This window comes from Condylura cristata, unplaced genomic scaffold (genome assembly GCF_000260355.1).
Source record: "Condylura cristata isolate star-nosed mole 26May11 unplaced genomic scaffold, ConCri1.0 scaffold00002, whole genome shotgun sequence".
NCBI classification, from domain to species: Eukaryota; Metazoa; Chordata; class Mammalia; order Eulipotyphla; family Talpidae; genus Condylura; species Condylura cristata.
The window spans coordinates 73,177,731-73,199,408 of record NW_004567103.1 but is presented as its reverse complement, the minus strand read 5'-3'; the positions used below and the strand labels follow the sequence as shown (position 1 = coordinate 73,199,408).

General features: G+C 41.8%; 2 protein-coding genes across 5 annotated transcripts in view; one reads left to right on the top strand and one right to left on the bottom strand.

Moving 5' to 3' along the window:
* UBXN4 (UBX domain protein 4) overlaps positions 1-11,307 on the top strand; it is a 49,688-nt gene extending 38,381 nt beyond the window's left edge. For 2 of the 4 annotated variants that reach the window (XM_004674692.2, XM_012727659.1), the window contains exon 13: positions 252-889. In XM_004674692.2, coding sequence (XP_004674749.1) covers positions 252-390 — 139 coding nt within the window. In that variant the 3' untranslated portion in view covers positions 391-889. Of the gene's footprint in view, positions 1-251; positions 890-11,211 lie in introns of those variants that run through there. The other 2 variants (XM_012727651.1, XM_012727654.1) reach the window with 2 other exon arrangements.
* The window catches only part of LCT (lactase), a 47,764-nt gene continuing 30,251 nt past the window's right edge, over positions 4,166-21,678 (bottom strand). Inside the window, exons 8-17 of the mRNA XM_012725638.1 lie at positions 19,151-20,701; positions 18,191-18,459; positions 15,466-15,756; positions 13,016-13,214; positions 11,285-11,487; positions 9,651-9,760; positions 7,307-7,441; positions 5,863-6,089; positions 5,026-5,260; positions 4,166-4,346 (exon numbers count right to left, since the gene is read on the bottom strand). Coding sequence (XP_012581092.1) covers positions 4,166-4,346; positions 5,026-5,260; positions 5,863-6,089; positions 7,307-7,441; positions 9,651-9,760; positions 11,285-11,487; positions 13,016-13,214; positions 15,466-15,756; positions 18,191-18,459; positions 19,151-20,701 — 3,401 coding nt within the window. The remainder of the gene's footprint in view (positions 4,347-5,025; positions 5,261-5,862; positions 6,090-7,306; positions 7,442-9,650; positions 9,761-11,284; positions 11,488-13,015; positions 13,215-15,465; positions 15,757-18,190; positions 18,460-19,150; positions 20,702-21,678) is intronic.

Below are 21,678 nucleotides of genomic sequence, written 5' to 3'. Positions count from 1 at the left end.
AAGGGAAGGACAGTTGGGAAATAATCCCACTATTCTAAATCTTATTAGTCAGATGCATTGAAATGGAAAATAATTTGGCTTATTTGACTTGGAGAACAGATAACATAAAATATGCTGGATGAGAGTCTAGTACTGCATTAGTAGCTATCACCCACAACTTAAAATATATTTACCTATATTAATGAAAGAAGGAAATAGTTTTGTATTACTGTTTTTACTTTATATTGCCTTTTTTCCCTCTCGTTAATCAGGGAACCAGTCAGAAAAAGAGTGCTGGAGAAACGGGGGGAAGACTTTAAAAAGGAAGGGAAGATATATAGATTGAGGACTCAAGATGATGGTGAAGATGAAAACAACACTTGGAACGGAAATTCTACACAACAGATGTAGTGACAAGTACGATTTGTGCAATAATCATTGTTGCTCCTGATTTAGTTCAACTAAAATTCTGCTGAGGAATTGGGACTGTTTTGTTTTCCAGCTTATCTATGAAGTGTCTATTTCTACTTAGTGGGTTAAATTTTAACTCAGATAAGTCAAGAGATAAAATAACTGGCTGCTAGGTCCTTGCATATGGTAACCAACTACTAGAAGCCTAAAAGAATCAAGAGATCTGCCACAGACTATCAGCTTTCTTAATCAGTTATTTCATATACCCAGTTAGCCCTATGCTCTCAGATGATACATTTTGTTTAGACTATTTTGCTCCAAAATTCTAATGCCCATCCAAGAAAATAGTATATCATTAATTTGATTCTGGGTCTCAGCATTTTAACTAGCAAATCAGATAATTTATGTTTAACTTCTTCTTTGCTCATCTGCTGCAAGCAAAATCTTGTAGTTTTTAATCTTAAACACTGAATAAAGAAAAGTCTTTTCCAAAAATTGACATGATCTTTTTGCTTTAAGTTTTGTTATCCTAGCACAGGACTCTATTGAAGTCATGTTTTTTTCCCTTCCATTACTGCTCAGGAAAGTAGCTGACCACCTTACCTTAAATACCACCCAAAAAATTTTGACACAGGTACTGTTACTGTCTGACCTAAATCACTGAGGCAATGTTTTTAAAGTTTTGTTCTTAAGAACTACAAAAGAACTACTCTCACCTTTATACTGAAGTTTCACTTTATAGTGAAGTCAATCACACTTCAGTGACTTAAGTCACATTGTAGGGCAAGACTCTGAAATAAAGACAGGCCTTTACAAATTTGGTTAGTCTTAAGAATTTAAAGATGCTTTATCTACATATACTCTTTTCCATATTGGTAGTAAAGATGAAATGTTTAGAAAAGGGAGTAAGTTTGACAGTTCTGGTTTTAGATGGGAAGGTATTGCTCATGAAAGAACACATAAGATGTTGACTTTTGTAATGGGAGAATTCTCAGCAGGTTTTTTTTTTTTTTTTTTTTTGGCAGTATCTGAAATAACAAAGACTTAAAAGTGGTAATAGTGTTGGCAAGGAAATAGTGAATAGACTATACTGTTGGTAAGAGTCAAAAGTGGTATAATTTTCTGGAAACCACTATCAGAAACCTTAGATATTTCATACTTGATGCAATGAAGTTAAGGCATATCAATGGAATACTAGTCACCTATTAAAAAGATGAAAATAGTGCCTTTGAGATACAATGGGTGGAGTTACTTATGGAATAAAAAATAACCAAAAAGAAATATATACTGGCAAAATATAGCAAAAGTAAACCTTTAACTTAGTGAAAAATTGACAGTTCTGGTTTTCCTTGGTAAACCAGAGGAAATGGGAAAAGTTAGGGGAAAGATGAGGATAAGATATTTGCACATAGATTTGTGGGTAGGTATGTGAAACATATGTACATGTGGAGTAAAAAGTGTTCACCTATCTGTACAGCTCACAGTACAACTGACAAAAAGATGTTTAGGTATGAACTTTTTTAGTTAAGAACTAGAAACTAAATTCCTTCTGCAGATTAACTTGAGGAATGGTACAAAACATTTAGTAAATCAATTAATTCACAAATACCTGAGTCATTTTTAAAAGCAGGGTACATAGTTGTAGGTACAGTATGATTTCAGCCTTGTAAACACATTTTACTTAAAGGTCATACTTTGTATATGTGAAAAAAAAGAAAATGCTAATACTTTTTTTGTCATTTTTCTGTAATACTACTTATGTAGTTTGAGTGAGTTTTAAAGAGAAAAATCCTCAAGCATTTCATTTAAGTAAAGGTTTGTCATTTTAAAAAATATATAGCGTTATGTGCTTTAAACACTATCAAATGGATATAACCCTGCAAGTAACTCAGAAGTATTTGCAAAAAAAAAAAAAAGTATTTGCAACAATAGTACCTCAAGTCAGTTTGCCTTAAAAACAAAAACAAATATAGCTCTTAGATGCATAAAAGAATGATCTATAATCTTAATTTTAAAATGAGTCTTCCTATTCAAAGTATTATCTAGTAAAAATTCAAAACTGTTTAGATCATTATAAAATGAAGTCATCTCTGCATCTTACTCCCAGCCTGTTCCTCAGAGGTAACTCCATTTTTCTTTTGTAATCAAAAATTTTATGCATACATAATATATTTTTTAAATAAATGTGGTCATATGTATGTATATATAATATATATACACACTCTGCATCTGGCTTTTACTTATACAAGCTTGAACATCTATCAATCCATAGCTACTTAATTCTTATTAATGGCTGCGTAGCATTCCATTTGATAAATATACCCCAATTTGCCCATCTTCTCCATTGGTTACCACAGATTTTTGTCTTATTACTATGAATATTGCTATAGTGAACATCTTTGGGAAAGTTGCCCTTTTGTTGTGAAATTGTACCTGCAGGATTTATTTGTGTAACCCTGAGTCAAAGAGTTTTTGGAAGCTGGATTATAAAAGGTAATGTTATATTGCCTCCTCTAGAGGCTATTTGAATTTACTTCCCAGCTAGCAGTGTATTAGAATGTACATTTCCCCATATCCTTGCCAGCATCATATTACACAATGAAAAACTGTATGCATTTTATAGGTGACCAAGACTAAAGTTGAATATCGTATTATTGATCAATTGTTTATTTTCTGAGAACTATCTGTGTTCTATATTAACTTTTACTTTATTTTTTTATCTTACTGATTTAAGGGTCTCATGTACATTAAGAAAATTAGCCATTTTTCTAGCATATTCTATAAATATTTCCTCCTTGTTTATATTTTGATGAGTATGTTCATCTGCTGGGAATTTTAACCTGCTCCATTTCCTGCCTGGCCTGGCTCACTCTTCTCCTTAAGACAATCAAGTGGTGTTGGGAGATCACCATACTGGTGCCAAACTTAGTGCAGACACTGGTCTGCATAGCACACTTAACACCCAGAACTCCTGGGTTCAAGTCTCCTTCCTGCTTCAACCTCCCAAGTAGCTGGTACTACAAGCATACCACCAAGATCTGCTTGTTGAGTATGTTGGTGGTAATGTTTTATGTTTCTTTTTAGGGCTGCTGGGTCTTCAGTTTTGCTTATACTTTTTCAGTTCATAAATTAATTTTAAAATTCACCCACCTACCCTGTTAGTCTCATGGTATAATTTTTTTTTAACACTTAAATCTGGTAACCAGAGAAGGAATCTGAATTCCCTTCCTCCTGTCCACTAACATCCTCAAAAGCTAAACCTGCTGACCTACCACCAATTGTGGAATAAACCACATCCCTGATTTGTTCTACCTTTGCTACATACTTTATTTTTATTGGTGGTAGTTGGATCTATGACTAGCCTTTTTTCCTTTATCTTTTCTATTTTCTGTTACTTAGCTTTTATATATAAAACTACCCTAGTAGTTACTACTCTTAATGCTGCGTGACTCATATTTATCCTGAGTTAGATTACCCAAAACCACTAGATATGTTCAGAATCCATACATTTCCTGAAGAGCCGATTGCAGGATCCTCTAATACCCAAATGAATTCATGATACTGGGGCAAGTTAGTTATTTCCATTTTTAATTAGGTAGTTAAAATACTTGGAGATCAAAATAATGCAGTAAGCTTCTATGTAGACACCCCTAATGGGCAAAGTATAATATCTGAGAGTTTTGTAAGTAGCAAAGGCAGTAAACTAGGCTGATTTTACAGTACTTAGAGGAGGTGGTGACTCTTAGGTCATATTGAAGAAATAGGTTTCAGTTTATCATGTTAGTGTTGTGTTTTTTCTCTTTGAAGACTTATAGTACTTGTAAGACAGAAATCCTACACCACAGACTCCAAGAATTAGAAGAGAAAAGAGCACATATAAAGCTGTCTTGGCTTCTGTCGTACCTAGCGTTAGACCCAGGAAGTGAACTTCTTCTCCCAGGGGACTGACAGTGGGTCTGGGACTGACAGTGGGTCCGGGACTGACAGTGGGTCCGGGACTGACAGTGGGTCCGGGACTGACAGTGGGTCCGGGACTGACAGTGGGTCCAGGACTGACAGTGGGTCCAGTATCTAGGAGAAACAACAAAGGACAGTTTACACTCTGCACATACATGGTTCCAGATCTGTTAGTCTGTGTTACAACTAAAGTAGATCACTGAATAGAGAAGTTAAAGAGGTACCTAGGGAGAGTGCATCGGAGTTTGGAGCTCTGAATGAACTTCAGTGGAAATTGGCTCATTTTATCTTACATTTCTATAGTAATTTATGGTTTTTATATTTTTTTGGTCATTCACCAAATATTGGACAACTTACTCAGCCAGGCACTGTATTTGATCCTTGAAATGGTTCAGAAACAGTTGCCTGGCTTCTTGCCTAAGGTTGCACAGGAAGTTGGTGGTAAGGCCGAGACAAGAATCTAGATTTACTATTCCCAGATCAGGGCTTAAGTTTCCAGATGTAGCATTAACCAAAAAGTTCCTTTGTTTCATCCCACGGAATTTTTGGAGGATTCAAAGAAAATATTGAATAAAGGGGGTAGAGAGGTAGATAGAAGAGTAATAAGAACATGGACTGAAAAAAAAAAGATCCCTTTCACTTTTTACCTTGCCAGCATCAGCCCCTCCCTAAAACCACAACTCACCTTCTGGCTGGAGACAAGGGTGTGGTCCTGTAGCAGGATCAGGGAATCCGTTGCACCGAGCTACTGAAGCATAGAAATTGACTGATGCTTTGGGGATCCTTGGTAGAGATGGGTCAGTGTAGTTCACAAAATGCAGACCAAACCTCTCTGCATAGCCCATGGCCCACTCAAAGTTGTCCATCACACTCCAAACTGTGTATCCTCGAAGGTCCACCTTGTCCTGCACAGCTGTCCAAACACAAAACCATAACAAGAGTCCCTGGTCATCTGAGACATTTTTCCCCAGGCATACCTATTATAAGGCTGTGCCAGTGTGAAGCACTTGCCACTCAAAACTGAGATAGTTTAGCCTTGGAGTTGCCTCATCCTTTGTAGTAATTATAAGTTGCTCCTCTGTGGATGGAGCCATTGGCATCAGTTTAGTGAGGCTCAGACCTAAATAGGAGCTGGAAGGGTGAAATGACCAGAGTAACCACAACCCTGTCTATCTTCTCATCTCAGAATACAGGTCTTGGCTAGCACCTTAGTCTTAATGCTCATGCCTTATAAAAAGTGGCCTTTAGACACATTTTAATAGAATAGGACGTTCTCATTGATTCTTTGCTCATTGCTGCTGTATTGCTTATTCTCATTCCTAGTGTTACTTCATTCCCTTTCATAAGCCCATTCCAAGTTGTTCTGCCAAGTCTGAAAGTCTCATTATTTTTGTGTGGGGAGTGAAAGATCCTGCAGACCAGGTCATCCCTATTGGCTTCTAGCCAATGTAGAAAATAAGCAAATGTTTACAGCAGTGAAATGTACATGGAGGAAGGGATGAGCGCCTGTCATACCTTTGAGTGCCTCATTGAGGTAACTGCGGAGGTAGTAGATCCTTGCAGTGTCATTGAGATCCTCTTCTCCCCGTTGTTGAGACACTCCATTCTCTGTTATGTAAATTGGAGGATTGTTGTACTCCTCCTTCAGCCAGTTCAGGATCCTTCTGAAGCCAAAAGGTGTCATCTTCAACCAGAAGGAGCCAGAGTCTGACCAAGAGCGATCTGTGATTGAAGCAACTCCCCTACAAGTTCAAACATGGTTAGGTCTTTTTGTATATCCTGAGAGGCCCTTTGCACAAAACAATCAGATTTATACTAGGAACTTGAAGGTCTTAACTAAAACCAGAAAAGTATTAAAAAAAAAAAAACCCAAGAAAAGTCAAATTGCCTTAAGTTCTCTTATCTTTAGTTGAATGTACTAATTCTAATTGCACCATCAGTGGAACAGGCCACTTACTCTATTTTTGTTCTGTTTTTAGTTATGTACCTACCTAATCTGCTACTAGCTCTTAACAAATCACATCTCACTTAAATGGATGTGAAATGGGCTCTGGGTTTCCGACCCACCATCCCTGGTGGAATGGGTACGCTTTGTCTTCAGGGAATGTGGCCTCTGAGTCACCTACATCTGTCACAGACTGCAGACCACAGACAGCAATAGTTGGGGCCCTCATTTGTTAAGACGGGAAGCAGATAGGCTAGGACCAGCTTCAAATACCCAAGATGCTGCTGAACAAGGAGGAGCTTATGATAAAGGAGGGGTGGGGAGTGGTGTACACATGCTTTCTTTTCTTTTTATTCTGTCAAATAAGGATCAGCTGTGGAGATATGGCTTCCTTTTTATAAAAAGGTGGGGCATTTTGTGATGCTGAACTCAGGTCCTAGGCAGAGTCTTAGGACTAACAAGTTTGCCCCAATGGCAAACCAAAATTGTATGGCTATAGGATACATTGGGGTCATGGCAGTTTGTTTTCAAAGAAAACCTGGACAAAGTCACAGCTACCAATGTGGGAAATACTTGTTACAAAAGGAATGAATAGTGTGTGTACATATAATCCTGATTTTTTTTTAGTAATACAGATTTACAAATATAATGCAGAATATGAGTATTTGCTACATAAACTAACAGTTTATACACATTCTTTTGAAATGACACAATTTCCTATTCTTGCTTTGTAATGTACCCATGATGAATTTGTGTAACATAAAAATAGCTTCTTTAGCTCAAAAAGGAGGAGGGGGAAAACACCAGCAAGAGAAAAAAGTGAAAATCCCAAGCACATTTGTTTCAAGGTGAAGCATAGTATGTGTAACTGTCAGCTTGATAAAGATTTGGCTAGGTATAATCAACCCTGGGATATGGCATCAGGAGGCAGTTCTCTGAGACTGCAGACCTCTAAGTAAAAGCTGGCTACTATCTTTTCAAAAGATCGTTCTAGGTCCCTAGTGGTCCACTTACCTATCTGCATCAAAAGAAGAGATCCAAGAGGCATGGTTGAGGTTGTAGGCTAGAACAGTGGTGTAGTGGTTGAATCCAAAATAGTCATAGGTGCCTTTGATCCTCCTCTTTTCACTCTCTGTGAACTCTGGGAGCCTGGGTGGGAGGAGCAGTGAATGACCTGAGACTTCAGGAAGAGTCACACTTTGGGAAGAAATGTCTGAACTACAGACATTCTGCACCAACTGGGGGAAGCTGACCAAGAACAAGGAAGCCCCTTCCAACTCTGCTAAAGGACCACCCATCCTTTGTCAAACCAAACCTTATTCCAAGTCCCTCTCCCTGTTAGCAGAATGAAACAAGTTACCCTTTCTGTACAACTTGATAGTTACCACCTGTACTGGATTTTGAAATCAAGGACATGTCTAAGGTACCATGAGACCTACCCTTTATATATCTTGTATCATATTTATTTCTATAATCTGCCCTTTATAAATTATTCTGGTTTTTGTGTGGTTTAGTTAGTAGTGGCTTTTTTATCCAAAATCCCTGTTACCCTATTAGGAAAATAGTTTCACAAATTTAATATATTAAACTTTTGAGATACAGACTTTTCTGTTCACATGATTTTGCTATACTTTTATAAATTGGTAAAACATGTTCTGTATACAGTAAGTGCTTGTGGACAGATTCTCGAAAGTAAAACTACAAGTAACCAAAGCAGCTCCTCAAATAAATTTCTTTCAATGTAGGCAACATTGGGAGAACTGCTCTACTCTTGGGACTTTTCTACACCATTTGACTAATGTGCATTTGTATGTAATGCTTATAGGTTCCCCTCAGCCACACCCTGGCCACATACACATCCTGCTGCTAGTTTAGGCATGCCTTTAGTTTGTACTACATGGTTGTCTGGCAACTTTATTTTTCTGCTACTATTAACCTGGGGATCAAAATCTTCCTTTCTTGGGTGTTTCTGAAACTGATAAGCAAGTTAAAGACCTCCCCCCTTCGTGTCCATCACTCCCCTGCTCAGGAAGCAGCAGCGCCTCCCATGGCATTAAAGTCAAGTGCCTGTGCTTGACCTACAGGTTCTCTACCTGTGGCCTAGCTCCCTCCACTGCCACTGGGGTAGTCTCCCACTCAGCTGTCTGTGTCTCTTATTCCTACCTCTAGGTTGATATTCATGCCCTCTTCTCGAATGGATGCGCTCTGCTCTCCCAAACATTGTTCATTGTCAAGGGCAAGCACAACTGATGTTCTGCCTTAACCATGATGTCTCTTAGTCACCCAGCACACCATACTCTTATATTCTGAGTTTAGTTTGCATAAATAAATTGAGGACTAACCAAGTTGACAGCTCAAGTTGTCAACCAAGTTGTTGGCAGCTTGCGCCACACTTTGAATCCTCTGCCAGGTCTGTTGCAGACCTGAACACATAAGCAATTCAACAAGTTTGTCATGGGTTATAGCACTCACTGCCTGTTGGAGACCAGAGTTGGCAGATCAGGCCTTGAGGGGAATCTATTCAGCAGGACTTGCCCTGACCAGGCTGGAACATGAATTGTAAGGGTGAGGGCTGGATTTTTTAATCCTCATAGCCAGGCTGTACAAGGGGAACACAAAAGTGATATTAGGAGTTCATGACTTTTGAGTTCTTTTTAGTTTCCCCTTCTTTGGTCACGTGAGTTACGTTGGCACTGCAGGTATGTTCCCATAAAGCCAGGCTACTTCATCTCCTTCCACACACCCCACCTTCAGACCCAGCTGGATGACTCCCAAGCCCAGAGCTTAGGCCCTGGAGGCAGTCACCCTCGTTTTCAGTCCCAGATTCATCACATGATCTTTGGGTGATCTTTGTGGCTCAGTTTACTCACTTTTAGAAATGAAAGTACCGATACAAAAACGGGTAAACATTTGCTGTAACTGATGATGTTATTACTTCTTTGCCAGGAGGTAAGACAACTTTAGTATAATCCATCACCAAATGACAGAAAGCTGGTACCTGGCTTGCAATCACTCTTTGCTATCCATATTCACTCAGAGGTGAGGACAGGATAGGATGAGCTGAGGAATTTACCCTTGGTTGCTAAGAGGGTGCCCATGGGGCAGAATTCTGAACAACAGTAGCAGCTGCTTTTGCCAAGCGTTTATGGTTGCCAGGGGCTTGACTGAGAGCTTCAGATAGGATTATTTAATCTTTCTGGCAAACAAAGAAGCTTAGAGATAAAATAACTTGCCTGTGGCATGACCATGATAGCTACACTCACCACCATACTGTCCACCCGGGAGGCTCAGTTCAGCTCCACAGAGCAGATTTCCTCCTGATCTGCTTCTGGCTGACTGTGTGGGCACCAGGACCTACCGAGACTTGTTGAGGCCTGCGGCCAAACTCCTGTCACGAATCCGTGTCTTCATCACCTCGTTGTAATCACCATTCTTGAAAATAGGATGTGCAAACCAGCCTCCCATAAACTGCAGGTAAGATCAGGGGGACAGTCAGCTTTGGCATTAGCATATGGCCACATGCCAGGCAGCAACTACCCTGCTCAGAGGCCACTGACTTCAGACCCCACTGACTTCAGACCCCCTTGCCCCACACACATACACATGCATAATCTAGAACTTTCTGCTGCAACTGTTTAGATTTTGCAGCTTAAATTCCCATGGAAGTAGCTGGCTAATGTTAGAAGGGTCCCACACCAGAAGGACAGAAACTAAACTTCCAGGCTGTAGATTCCCTTTCACCATGGTGCAGGTGCATCCAGATCATCATGTCTAAGTATCATCAGAAAATTCTGGGGCTGTCCAAGTAAAAAATATTCACAAACTTTAAATTCATAGCTCTGAAGTGGGAACTTCTCAATCTACCTATTTCCTTGAGTTAGATCTAGCCACCTTGACCCCTTAGGAAGGATACATGGCACTCAAAGCTGTATGTTGGGGTCCTGAGAGGCTGCTTTTGTCTCTTCACATTCTCCCCTCACCTGCCAGCTGGTTGGTGCCCGAAGTGTGGGGTGAGGACAATCAGAGAAGGGACTTGGAAGTCACACTACAATGAGAGGCTTTAGTGCCCTCTAAGGTAACACACTGGCAGCCAGTTCTACTAGCAAATGTGTGTCCTAGTTCTGGGCTACAGTGTACCTTCACCATTGGTGATAAGTTAAATGACAAGATAGCCTAACATTTTCTGAGGTTTGGACTTGAGTTTAGAAAACAAAGTACAATTACTGTTCCAATTTGCCCCTTACTGGCTGCATTAATTTTGTCCCCTTGACTTTTCAACTAGCTGTCTATCAAGTGGGAAAATTAAGCTCTTTGCACTGATTAACTTGACCACCTTTGTTCAGTTCTCTTGGAGAAAGCTTGGCAAACCAAGGCCCTTGGTGTCCCCTTAAGATGAGAGTCTGCAGGCTCCTCTGTGGAGCCCAAGTTGGAAAATAATTTGTGGAGAGGGTCTCATGATTTTTCTCCCCTGGCTCTGAAACTTGGGATCTTACTAGGATTCAGGGGAATGCTGTGCCATAAGAAGGGCCATTCTCTCTTCTATTATTGGAGGCCCAGACAGGCTTGTCTCTTAGGAGCAGATTTCCTTGACCAAAGGATGTATGTACTTATGTTAAACATGCAATTGGAAAAATCGGGTGCTAATGAATTTCACAGAATCTAAAGTTACCATTTTACGGAATTCCTAAATGGATTAAGTAAAATTAGATTGTAATACCATTTGAGATGAGGCACAGTGCTTTACCATAGTCAGACCAGAAGTGGAAGAAAGGAAATTTCTATTAGTTTACTTCAAGCAGTGTTACACCCAGCAGATTACTGTACAAAAACTAAGGTACAAAAAATGTTAAGTGATTTTTTTTTCACAAAATCAAGTTACAGCCAATTACCTAGATCCTAAATTTTATATTGTAATCCAGTTCTGTTTTCATTAGATCATGACAGAAGTGAAAAGAGGGCGAGAGGAAAGCAATGCCCAGACGATGGACAAACCTGCACGTATCTTCTGGCTGCCTCCACATCCTCCTGGTTGGTGGGGTCTCGGGGCTCAGCCCAGTCGCTGTTAATGGTGATGGAAATTAGGCCATTTTGATGGGCACGATACACATCATTGTACAGGTGCCAGGCTTCAGCATGGGCCTTTATTAGGTTGTGGCCAACAATGTAGGGGGCGGTGCCGGGTCGAAAGGAGATCCCTGGAAACATAGACATGGCCTTGAGGAACAGTGAGTGTGGTCAAAAGCTCTGCTCTTTGTAGATAGTCTCTCTGTATTTGGGAGAAAGAATGAAGATTCTGGCAATAAAAAGAATGGAATTCAGACCCTTTACTGTACTTATTAACTGATTGTGTATGTTTAGGTGAGCCTTTGTTTCTTCCTCTGCAAAAGGAGCAACAGAGATTTGTTGTAAGAAGAAAACAAAGTGGGGTGCAGTGAAGCCCCAACAGCACTGTGAGAGGCTTATTCCTCTCAGGAAAAGTACTCAGAAAGAGTGCGAGCCTCAGTAATTGACCTTCTGGCACTGTGGGGACCCAGGGTGAAAGGAAGTGTTGGAGCTTGTTGCTGGGCAGCAGCTGACAGACTTGGGCTGCAGGGATGAACTGAAGGCGTGCCCAGGGCCAGTCAGAGCTACATTTGGTGACGCTGGCATCAAATTCCTGTGGCTCCTTCCAGCTCTTAAACATGATCCTGAGGAATCACATATATGAACACCAAATTTATTCTATTAAGTGCAAAATTAGAGAAAAGAAAACCTGATGGTTTTAAAAAGGCAAGAACAGTTAGGAGCAGAAAGGTGTTTGTATCTTAATAATGATATGCGAACCATTTATGATCACCCCCAGCAGAGCCCAGGGCAGCAGAAGGAAAAACTATTATGTCTGCTGGTTCAAGTCAGGTGAGCTCCAGCCAACCAAGTCACTTTTGGGAGTTCAGAAAACAAACTAAGGACCTGTAGAGCCTAATAAATTGTTCTTTCCCTAATAAATTAGTCCAGGTTCTAGAACTCTGGGAGTTTCCCACCTGAGCAGGTCAGAGGAATCGGCCAAAAAATGAGACCATTCAGAGGTACTGACGTGAAAACCAGCCCAAATGCCCCAAAACAGATGACTGGATCAAGATGTGGTATAGTTACACCATGGAATATTAATTGATGGTCAAAAAGGATAAACTCATGCCCTTTGTAGCAACATGGATGGAACTAAAAGGGATTATGCTCAGTGAAAAAAGCCAGAAAGAAAAATGGCCTCTTATAGGAGGAATGTAGAAGAACCAAATAAGGAATGGAGGGGGGGTGGATAACTAATAGTAAAAATCAGTATCAGGCAACTATAGATGAGAGCCATTCTGTAGGGGAGGAAAAGGGAGAAGAATCAGGACAGGAGAGGAAGAACACAAGGGACTACAGTGATGGCGCACAGGTGAATTAGTAGGAATTTCACAGGGAAATCATACATTGTACAAAGATAAATGATGATATAAATATATTTAAAAAATAAAAGGTCACCCTTTTGGAACTTCAAAAAAAGGAAAATCATGTTTAACAAAGCTGGTGTCAGAAGAGGACCTTCTGCCTTTTAGGCAGCACTGAGCAAAAGGCAGAGATTATGAGGCATTGTCACAAAGCTGTTTTTGGCCACCTCCAGTACCACCCAAATCTTACGTCTTTTAGAAGCTAAGAATGTCTTGCTTCATCTGGAAAGCTGAGAAGGATCTCTGCCCTTACCTGGAGCTGCTGTACCATAACCATAGCCTTGGGTAGCAGTATTAAAGGGCTCATTGAGTGTGATCCAAAACTTCACCTTGTGCCCCAGCCTCTGGAAGAGCACATTTGCATATTCTTTAAAGAGCTGCACAATGGTCTCATTCTCCCAGCCTCCTACATCCTGGAGTGCCTGGGGCAAGTCCCAGTGGTAAATGGTCACCTGTAAACAGCAAAATCAGCAGTTCCGTCACATTGATTTTCCTGGGTGTTTTTGACATTACTCAAATCTGCTGAAGCGGAGAATGATGAGATGGAAAAGGCCTTGTGGGAGGGGTAGGACTGCAGCACTAAAGCGTGGAAATTCGAACAGCTGGATCACAGAGGCCTGGATTCAAGCCCTGACTCCACCCCCTGCCAGCTGTGTGATGGCTTAGACACCAACACCACCATCTCATGAAATCATCATGAGGCCTGAATCACACTCTGGCAGCTCTTTCAGATTAGTAATGCGCATGGTCATGAATAAGAAATGCTAGTGCTTCAGGACCTACCTGCACAAACTAGACCGAGTGTGAGGATCTCATGTTCCAGAAGGATGGTGGTATCTAACTTGTAAGGATACATCCCCAAGGATATCCCCTAATATATCTTGAAGTTTGGCCTATGACCAGGGAACCCCTTGCTGAGAAGGGGCTTTCTGGCCAAGACAGGGTCTGCTCTGCCCTCAGTTTTCCCTGTTAACTAAACACCACCAACTCAGTGAGGCTCAGTCTTTTCATCCATCTGAAAAATTCATCCTCTGCTTGCCCGTCCACCCACCCAAATTCTCCTGTTCACAACCCACACCTCCCTGAAGCTTTCCCTGACCACAGCACTTTCCCTTTTTGTGGAGTTTGCAGGCCCTCAAAGACAGTCATTTGACAGTGAGCTACATGTTCTCATGTTGCTCTGAATTGTTAAGATGAATCTCATCATCCACACAGATCACAGGCGCTACAGGCGCCTCTCTCTCTTGGCACTCATATCAATACAAGACTGGTTTGTTCCAGTACAAGGATTCTTCTCTGGGGGTATTATGCTCTGGTCAAGGGGCATAATCTCCCACCTCTATAGCAAGGGACACAAACAGCTTCACAGAACTTACGCCTCCAGCCCTTGAGAACTAACAAATGCTGAGGGTAGGGGGAGGATTTTGGTGACAGCCAAGTGAGTGTCTTACTGTTAACATCTCTTGTTAAGGAAACAGGCACTTTTGCTCCAATTTTTCTCCTAGCAATAGAGGAAATGACAGTAAGGAAAATGACTCTCACAGATTCTGGGGCAGAAAGGATTAGCACAGCCATTGATGCAGCTGTAGGAACCAAGATCCTTAGGTGCCAATGCCGAAGTTACAAAGCATAAGATCAAAGCAGGTGGCAGACTGCCGTAAGCTGTGTCTAATACACCCAAAAGGTGAAAGAGAAAGATCATGGAGATGGAGCCCATTGTGGGATGTCCTGTCCCTTTCAGAGTCATCCTAGTCCAACCTAGGATCCTAAGGAGTGAGCCCCGCTCAAGAGAACATGTCTGTATCAGGGCAGTCTCTGCAGTAGTCCTCTGCCCATCTGTGCCTATATAGGTGCTTCTTGCCACACGCTCTCTCCCTCTGCAGGGCAGCAGCCTCCTGCCTACCTGTGACATGCCCTATGCTGGGACTTCTCTACACTGACCTCAGCAGAGGCCTCTCTCCTAAGGCCGCCTGCCTGCAACCATGCAGGCCTCTCAGCAAGCCTGTTCCTTTCGGAGCAGCTCTTCCTGCCCACTTGTGCCTATGCTAAATGTCCAGTACTCCTCTGTCCTTTTCCCTAATAAATCTCTTTAAATATAGCTGAGTCTCTGTCTTGTGGAGATACTCGCCTGGGAACTCACCACATGCCGGTGAAAGGAGCTCTGGTGAAACCTTTTCCAGAGTGAATCAAGGACCCTGCACTGACTCCAAAAACAGCATCACTAGGATCACATTCTACAAATAAATTTCCACATATGCAAAGTGATGTATGTCTATGGTTACACATTGCAGTATTGAATATAATGGCCAAAGAGTGGGAATGTCACAAAAAAAAAAAAAAATAACGGAATGAAGGGGCAAACAATCCCCCTTAATAACAAAAAAAACAAGTGAGGAATGTGTGCATGAATGTTGAGCTGTCTAAATACTGTTAAATAAAACCAAATAAGCAGGTGTCCTATCATAAAAAGAGGAAGAGGAAAACAGACACACTGGTTTACACACGCAAAGGATCATGAGAGTATAGCAAATTTGATTGTCTAGTGGGAGGGCACCAAGATGGCTGGGGGTCAGAGGTGGAAGGGAAACCTTCATAGCAGTCCCTTCTGTGCATTTTAATTTACTGGCAATGCAGTACTTAACTTTGAAAATAGCACTTTGTGCATACAATAAAATAAATGCCTCCACCCAGCTGGCTCCTCACCTGGGGCTTGATGTTGGCAGCCAGCAGTGCGTCAATGAGCCGCTCGTAGTAGTCCAGGCCTGCTTCATTGATGTACTTGGTGGTGCCATCTGGGAGGATGCGAGGCCAGGAGACAGAAAAGCGATAGTGGGACACACCCAGGTTCTGCAAGGCAATCACATCCTCCGCGATCTTGTGATAACTATCACAGGCCACATCTCCCGTGTCATCATTCCCAATCCTTAGTGGTGTGTGAGAAAAGGTATCCCAAATACTGAGTCCTTTACCATCTTCTCTCCATGCACCTTCAATCTGAAGATGACAAGACATGGGGTTATTAAGTTGTGCAGTCAACCCTCACAAGTTGCCTTCTGTCAGGGCTGAGTCCTAGGTAGGAGGTAAGTCAGGAACCTTTTCTGGCTAGCCTCCATTGTCTGACCACCTACAGCTTTCTATGCATATAGTCTGTACAACCTGCACTTGTGCATTGGTGACTGGCTTCCCACAAAGTATGAGGTCTGAGTGCTATGTCCTAGCAGTGTCTGGTACATGTGGGAGGTCAACAAAGATCTGAGTGAACAGTTCCATGTGTCTCAGTCCCAACGATGGCCGAGCAAATCCCAATGAATTCAGTATGATGACAGCATTTCTAATTAGGACTTGTATCCCTGTCAGGGCCTTCCTTTCCTCCTTCCATCTGGGTCCTACAGGGAAACTAACTGTAAGCCACTGGATAAATGCCTACCTACATTTGGGGAAACTGATAGGCACGATTTCTAGAACAGACTTTCAAATGTTTCCACATACATGGTAATGCTATTATGTGACTGGCTCTAGCGAAGGCAGCACTGGCATTCGAGCAAGAAGGCTTGACAAGGTGCCCTGTGTGAGTGGTGGGGTCAAAATCAGCAGGAACATACTTCATGTGGACCATATGGTTGGGGAGATGGCCTCAGTGGTTGGGAGTTAGTGACTACAGGGTGATTAAATAAATAAATATGATGAGCTTATGTGGATTGGCTAAAATGTCTTCAAGATACTCCCTGTCCTTGCATAGGCAAGGCTGAAGAATACACCAAGGCCTGCAACCTATGCCTGTGAACAGCCCCTAAACTACTCTGTATTCAGCTGGATACCTGTACAGGGGTGGCTCTCACCTGGGGCCTAATTTATCCGGAGACATTTAGCAATTTCTGAAGGTATTTTGGCTGTTAAAACTAGAGAAGGAATCTGCTGGCATCTAGTGAGTGCCAGACAAACATTGTAAAGTGTGCAAGACAAATGCCACAACAAAGAGTTATCCTTATTAGTGAAATAAGCCAGAAAGAAAAGGAAAAATACCGGATGGTTTCTCTCATAGCAGGAATATAATGGAACAGGTGAAAAAATAATGATAATGATGAACAGCTATATACCAGAGACATTTTGTGGGGGTGGAGCAGGGAATGTAATCAGAAACAGTGGGGGGAGGGAAATGCACTGGACTATGGTGATGGCACATGGGTGATTTGGTGCTGGGAACTGCAAATGAGATGGAAAAATGCACAAAATGATGTAAAAATAAACTATATATATGTATATGTGTGTATATATATATATAAATATAAATATATAAGAATTGTTCTCCATGCTCTTGACCAAGACTTGAATGGAAGATAAAAAAACTGTAATTCTTTATTGGAATTATAACTCTGCTCCTAAGAGGATCAGTCAGCCTTCCTCTTAAAACTCTCAATCATGACTTTGCAAAAAGTTGGACTCTAAATATCCACTATGTGCTTACAATATGCTATTTCATTTTTAGATTAAACTAACATTGCTTTACAAAATTTAAAAAAAAAAAGGGGGGGGGTTATCCTTCCAAATGTCAGTTGGACTAAACTGGAGAAATTGCTACAGGGAAATACTTGCCTGATAAAAGCTGCAAAATTCCACCTCAATCTTGGTGTTTCCTGACTTTGCCAGAAACGAGGCATCTCATGGGACCCAGAATCAGTGTTATCTCCAGCACACACAACAGTGCTTTTATGCATCTGTGTTTAGCTAGTAAATGTCCAAATATGGCAGAAATTGGTCTGAGATTTCACTGTAACCTGATAGTGCTTTGTCTGGGAGTAACTAGTCCTCACCTACTACAAAAACATTGTCAGTGACTGATCATCTAGGAAAGAACCCAAGAGCTGAGCACACCCAGAGTCAGGTCAGCTTACACCTCTAAAGCTGCCCAGGTGCCATAGCAGGCAGACAGAGCCCACAATCCAAGAAAAACAGTGAGACAAGATGGAAAGCAGGAAGCCACAACTAACTGTATGAGCAAATCACTTTCCTTTTTTCTTTTCCTGAGACAAAGCAAAAACCACCCCATTTTCTGTATAAGTGAACCACATTGACACAAGTAAGGTAACATATAGTATAATGTTAGAATATCGAATTTATAGCCAATTTAGCAAATTGTGTGGAATAGACTCAGAGAAATGAAAGCATCCAGTGAAGAATCTCCCTATTTGCATGTTTTGCCCAACTGTTTCTGGCTCCACCTGCTCACACCCATCTCAGCACCTGAATGTGAAAGTGTCAAAAAGCCACGCTCGGGAAGAAGTCCTCCCAGATTCCCATCCTGACACCCACCCTGTCCTCCTACAGAGAAATCTATGAAAACCCCTTGTTCACGTGCCTGCCCTTCCTGCCCCCAAACCCAGCAGAGTAGGTCTGCGATCAAAGTTGTGAACTGTCCTGAACTTCTCACCTGATAGGCAGCAGAAGCCGCACTCCAGATGAAGCCCTTGGGAAACTGTCCGTAGATGAACTCGTCCTCCTTGGGCAGCGGCATGCCATTGTTAGTGATGAGCTCTGTGTAGTACCTGGTCGAGGCTCTAGCTGTTCGAGGCCTGTTCGCCTTACTGAAATCAACATGGTACAGCCCAAACTTGACTGTGTATCCATTTAGCCACTCAAAGCTGTCCATCAGAGACGAGGCAGAATACCCTCGAAGGTCTACACCATCAAGTCTGTAGGCTGGGAACATTCCAAAAAAGCTTTACACCAGAGAAGAGTTTTACACAGGACAATAGCTTTATACCAGGAGGGCAGGAATCCAAGAAGGCAGCCAAATGCTGGCTCCTCAAATGCAGAGAGTAGTCCAAGGTTATCACCTCGTACACACGTCCAAGGTTATCACCTCGTACACACAGCTTTCTTGTCTAGCTTTCCTTTTGCCAGCCATGGGGCCTGAGAGGAAGTATGAGTGACTGATCTTTGCAAAATCAAATTCTCTTGTGGTCTAGGTGTGTGTCTCAAACTCAAGCATCTCAGCCCACGTTGGAAATTAAACACAATGTGAATTAGAGTCACTGGCTTTGGGATGCATGGAACCCACCAGAATATAACCTCCACACAGGTTAAAAAAAAAAAAAATCTATTCATTACTATATCCCCAGCACCTAGCAAAAAATTCATCACATAGCAGTCACTCAGTAATAATGAATGGGCCCAAGAAAATATTCTTGTGGGGATTCCAGGACTACATATTTGGGGACATGATGTTAACTTTTTTCAGATTACCAAGGGGATCTATTATGTAAGCCCAGAGGGGGAAACAGGGCATAAAAGATCTGTTCATAGTTTGTTATCCACCCTGCCAATCCACTTCCTACAGGAGACATGGATGGTAGAAGATTTTGAAAGGGGAACATAAAGCCTCACATACCTTTCAAAGCTTCATTAATGTAGGTTTTATGGTAGAATATCCTTTCGGTGTCTCTCACTTGTGGATTTGTTAGGCCCACTCCATTGTCAGTGATGTAAATGGGAATGTCACCATATTCCGCCTTGATCCAGTTGAGCAGCCTTCGCATCCCCCAGGGCACAGCTCTGTTCACCGCTGTGGTTGGCCAGGACGGGTCTTCTTCTTCTATCATCTCCTGGTCATCTCTGTAGGAGGGTGGGTTGAGCTTGGGTGTTGTGTATCGCACGATCTTGGAGGAATAGGTGTTGAGGCAGAAAACGTCAGCCGTAGACCTAATGTACCTCTTCTCTTCCTCGGTGAAGCTTGGCAGACGGGAGGTGGCTAGGTGTTGTAGTTCACTCCTGTTCCCCACTTTCCACTTCATGGCATCAGGATAGTCTCCATTTCGGAAAATAGGGTGGGCAAACCAGCCCAGGGAGAACTGCAGCATTCGGTCAGCAGCCTCCACATTTCTCGGGATCTCCGGTGACTTGGGTTCTGCCCAGAATGCACCAAGGCTCAGTGAGATGACCCCCTTCTGTTCCTGCCGATAGTGCTTGTCGTAGGTGTGATAGACCCTGGCGTGAGCTTTGATAACAGCATGGCCAATCCTATAAGGGGCCCAGCCTGGGTCCTTCACATTTGGGGGGAAAACTCCTGTACCATAACCTAACCAGGCCTGTTGTGTGGGTTCATTAAAGGTCATCCAGAACTTGACTCTGTCACCAAATGTCTGGAAGCAAAAGTCTGCATAGCTGTTAAACAACTCAATCAAAGTAGAGTTCTCCCAGCCTCCAATATCCTGGAGAGCCTGGGGTAGGTCCCAGTGGAACAGCGTCACCATGGGAGTGATGTTTCTAGCCACCAAGCCATTAATCAGCCTGTTGTAATAATCAACACCATGTCTGTTGATAGAATTGTTTCTCCCAGTAGGGAAAATTCGAGACCAGGAGAGAGAGAAGCGATAGGCATTTACCTTCAAAGCGTCAAGCATATTCAGGTCAGCATCCAGCTGGTTATAACTGTCACAGGCTACGTCTCCAGTAGCATTGCCTTTCACAGTATTCCCCGGAGAGTGGGTGAAGGTGTCCCAGATGCTGGGGCCCTTGCCATCAGCATCCCAGCCTCCTTCAATCTGGTAGGCTGATGAGGACACACCCCATAGAAAGTCATTCCGAAATGTGCCGTGATAGAACAAATCTCTTTCAAATTTGGGTTGCTTGGAGAACTTTTCCCAAACTACTTTAGCCTTGGAGGGCACCTCTGATGGAAAAGTAAAGCTTCTGATTTTAGGGGGTAAGTTTGCTATACTAGGAAGAGGCATCCTTTTTGCCACCTTTGGGAGGAAACCATTCTTTTCAATGATGCTGGTAAAAAAGTAGGCAGATTTCCTTGGAGTCCTTGGCTTGTCGCTGTCACTGAAGTTGACGTAGTGCAACCCAAATCTCTGGCTGTAACCAGAAGGCCCTTCAAAGCCATCTATGAGGGAACGAGCAATGTAAGATCGAACATCTACTGAGTCCTTCTTGACAGCTGCAAAAGAAAAAAAAAAAAGGGATTTTAAGGACTATAGAAACAGTCCCAGAAAGTATAGTTTTAGGAATCTTAAAGTCTCTTATTGTTACTTTTAAAATTTTTTCCTTTTCACATGAAAGTTTGGGAAATGACTTGTTACCCCAAAAGGGTGAACTCATTTCCTGTCTCAGAATCAAAGGAAAATTGACAAGATTAACAAAACCTCAGGTCACACCACTAGCTAAATTGCATTCCAAAGGGGCATCCCAATCTTAAAATGAGTATTAGACAATTTGTGCCCCCCATCTGCTAGTATTAAGATTCTTTGTGTGTGTGTGTTTTTAAATACCATTAGCTTATAATTAGGAAATTATATAATGAAATATTTTAGAACTTCAATGAAGTTTCACATGATACCATTTCAGTCACGATTTATTTCAATTTACATATTTTTCAAGAAGATACCATCTCTAAATAATCCTTGTTGTCTAGTACTTTGCTACTTCTGTATTCTGAGCAAACTATCTCTAGCTTTCATACTAGCCACTTTGAATCTCTCCCTTATTAACCTTTCCTTTATTACTTGATTCAATAACCATTACTACTGCTGACAATTTCTTGAGATTTCTCAGGAAGCATAATGCCTCCTTTGGTAAGAGTTTTAGCTGCACTTCATACTCTTCTTTTCCTGAAAGGAGAGGCCTGCAATCCTGCCCTCTGGACATGTGAATCAACTCCCTTGTTTTATACAGAATATATATAAATCATCTGATTTTTTAAAAAGTGTGTTTTGTTTTTCTGTATTATGTTAAATGGTGTTGACATAAAATGATAAAAAATTCCATGTTAAAAAATAGTGCCGGGAGATATACAAGATGGCGGCAGAATAAAGACACCGAGATCACTGTCCAGGCTTGCATAGGAATTGACTGAAAACGGACTATACACTTATATGCTATGAGTTTCAACCCAAATGAAAACGATCTGGACTCACT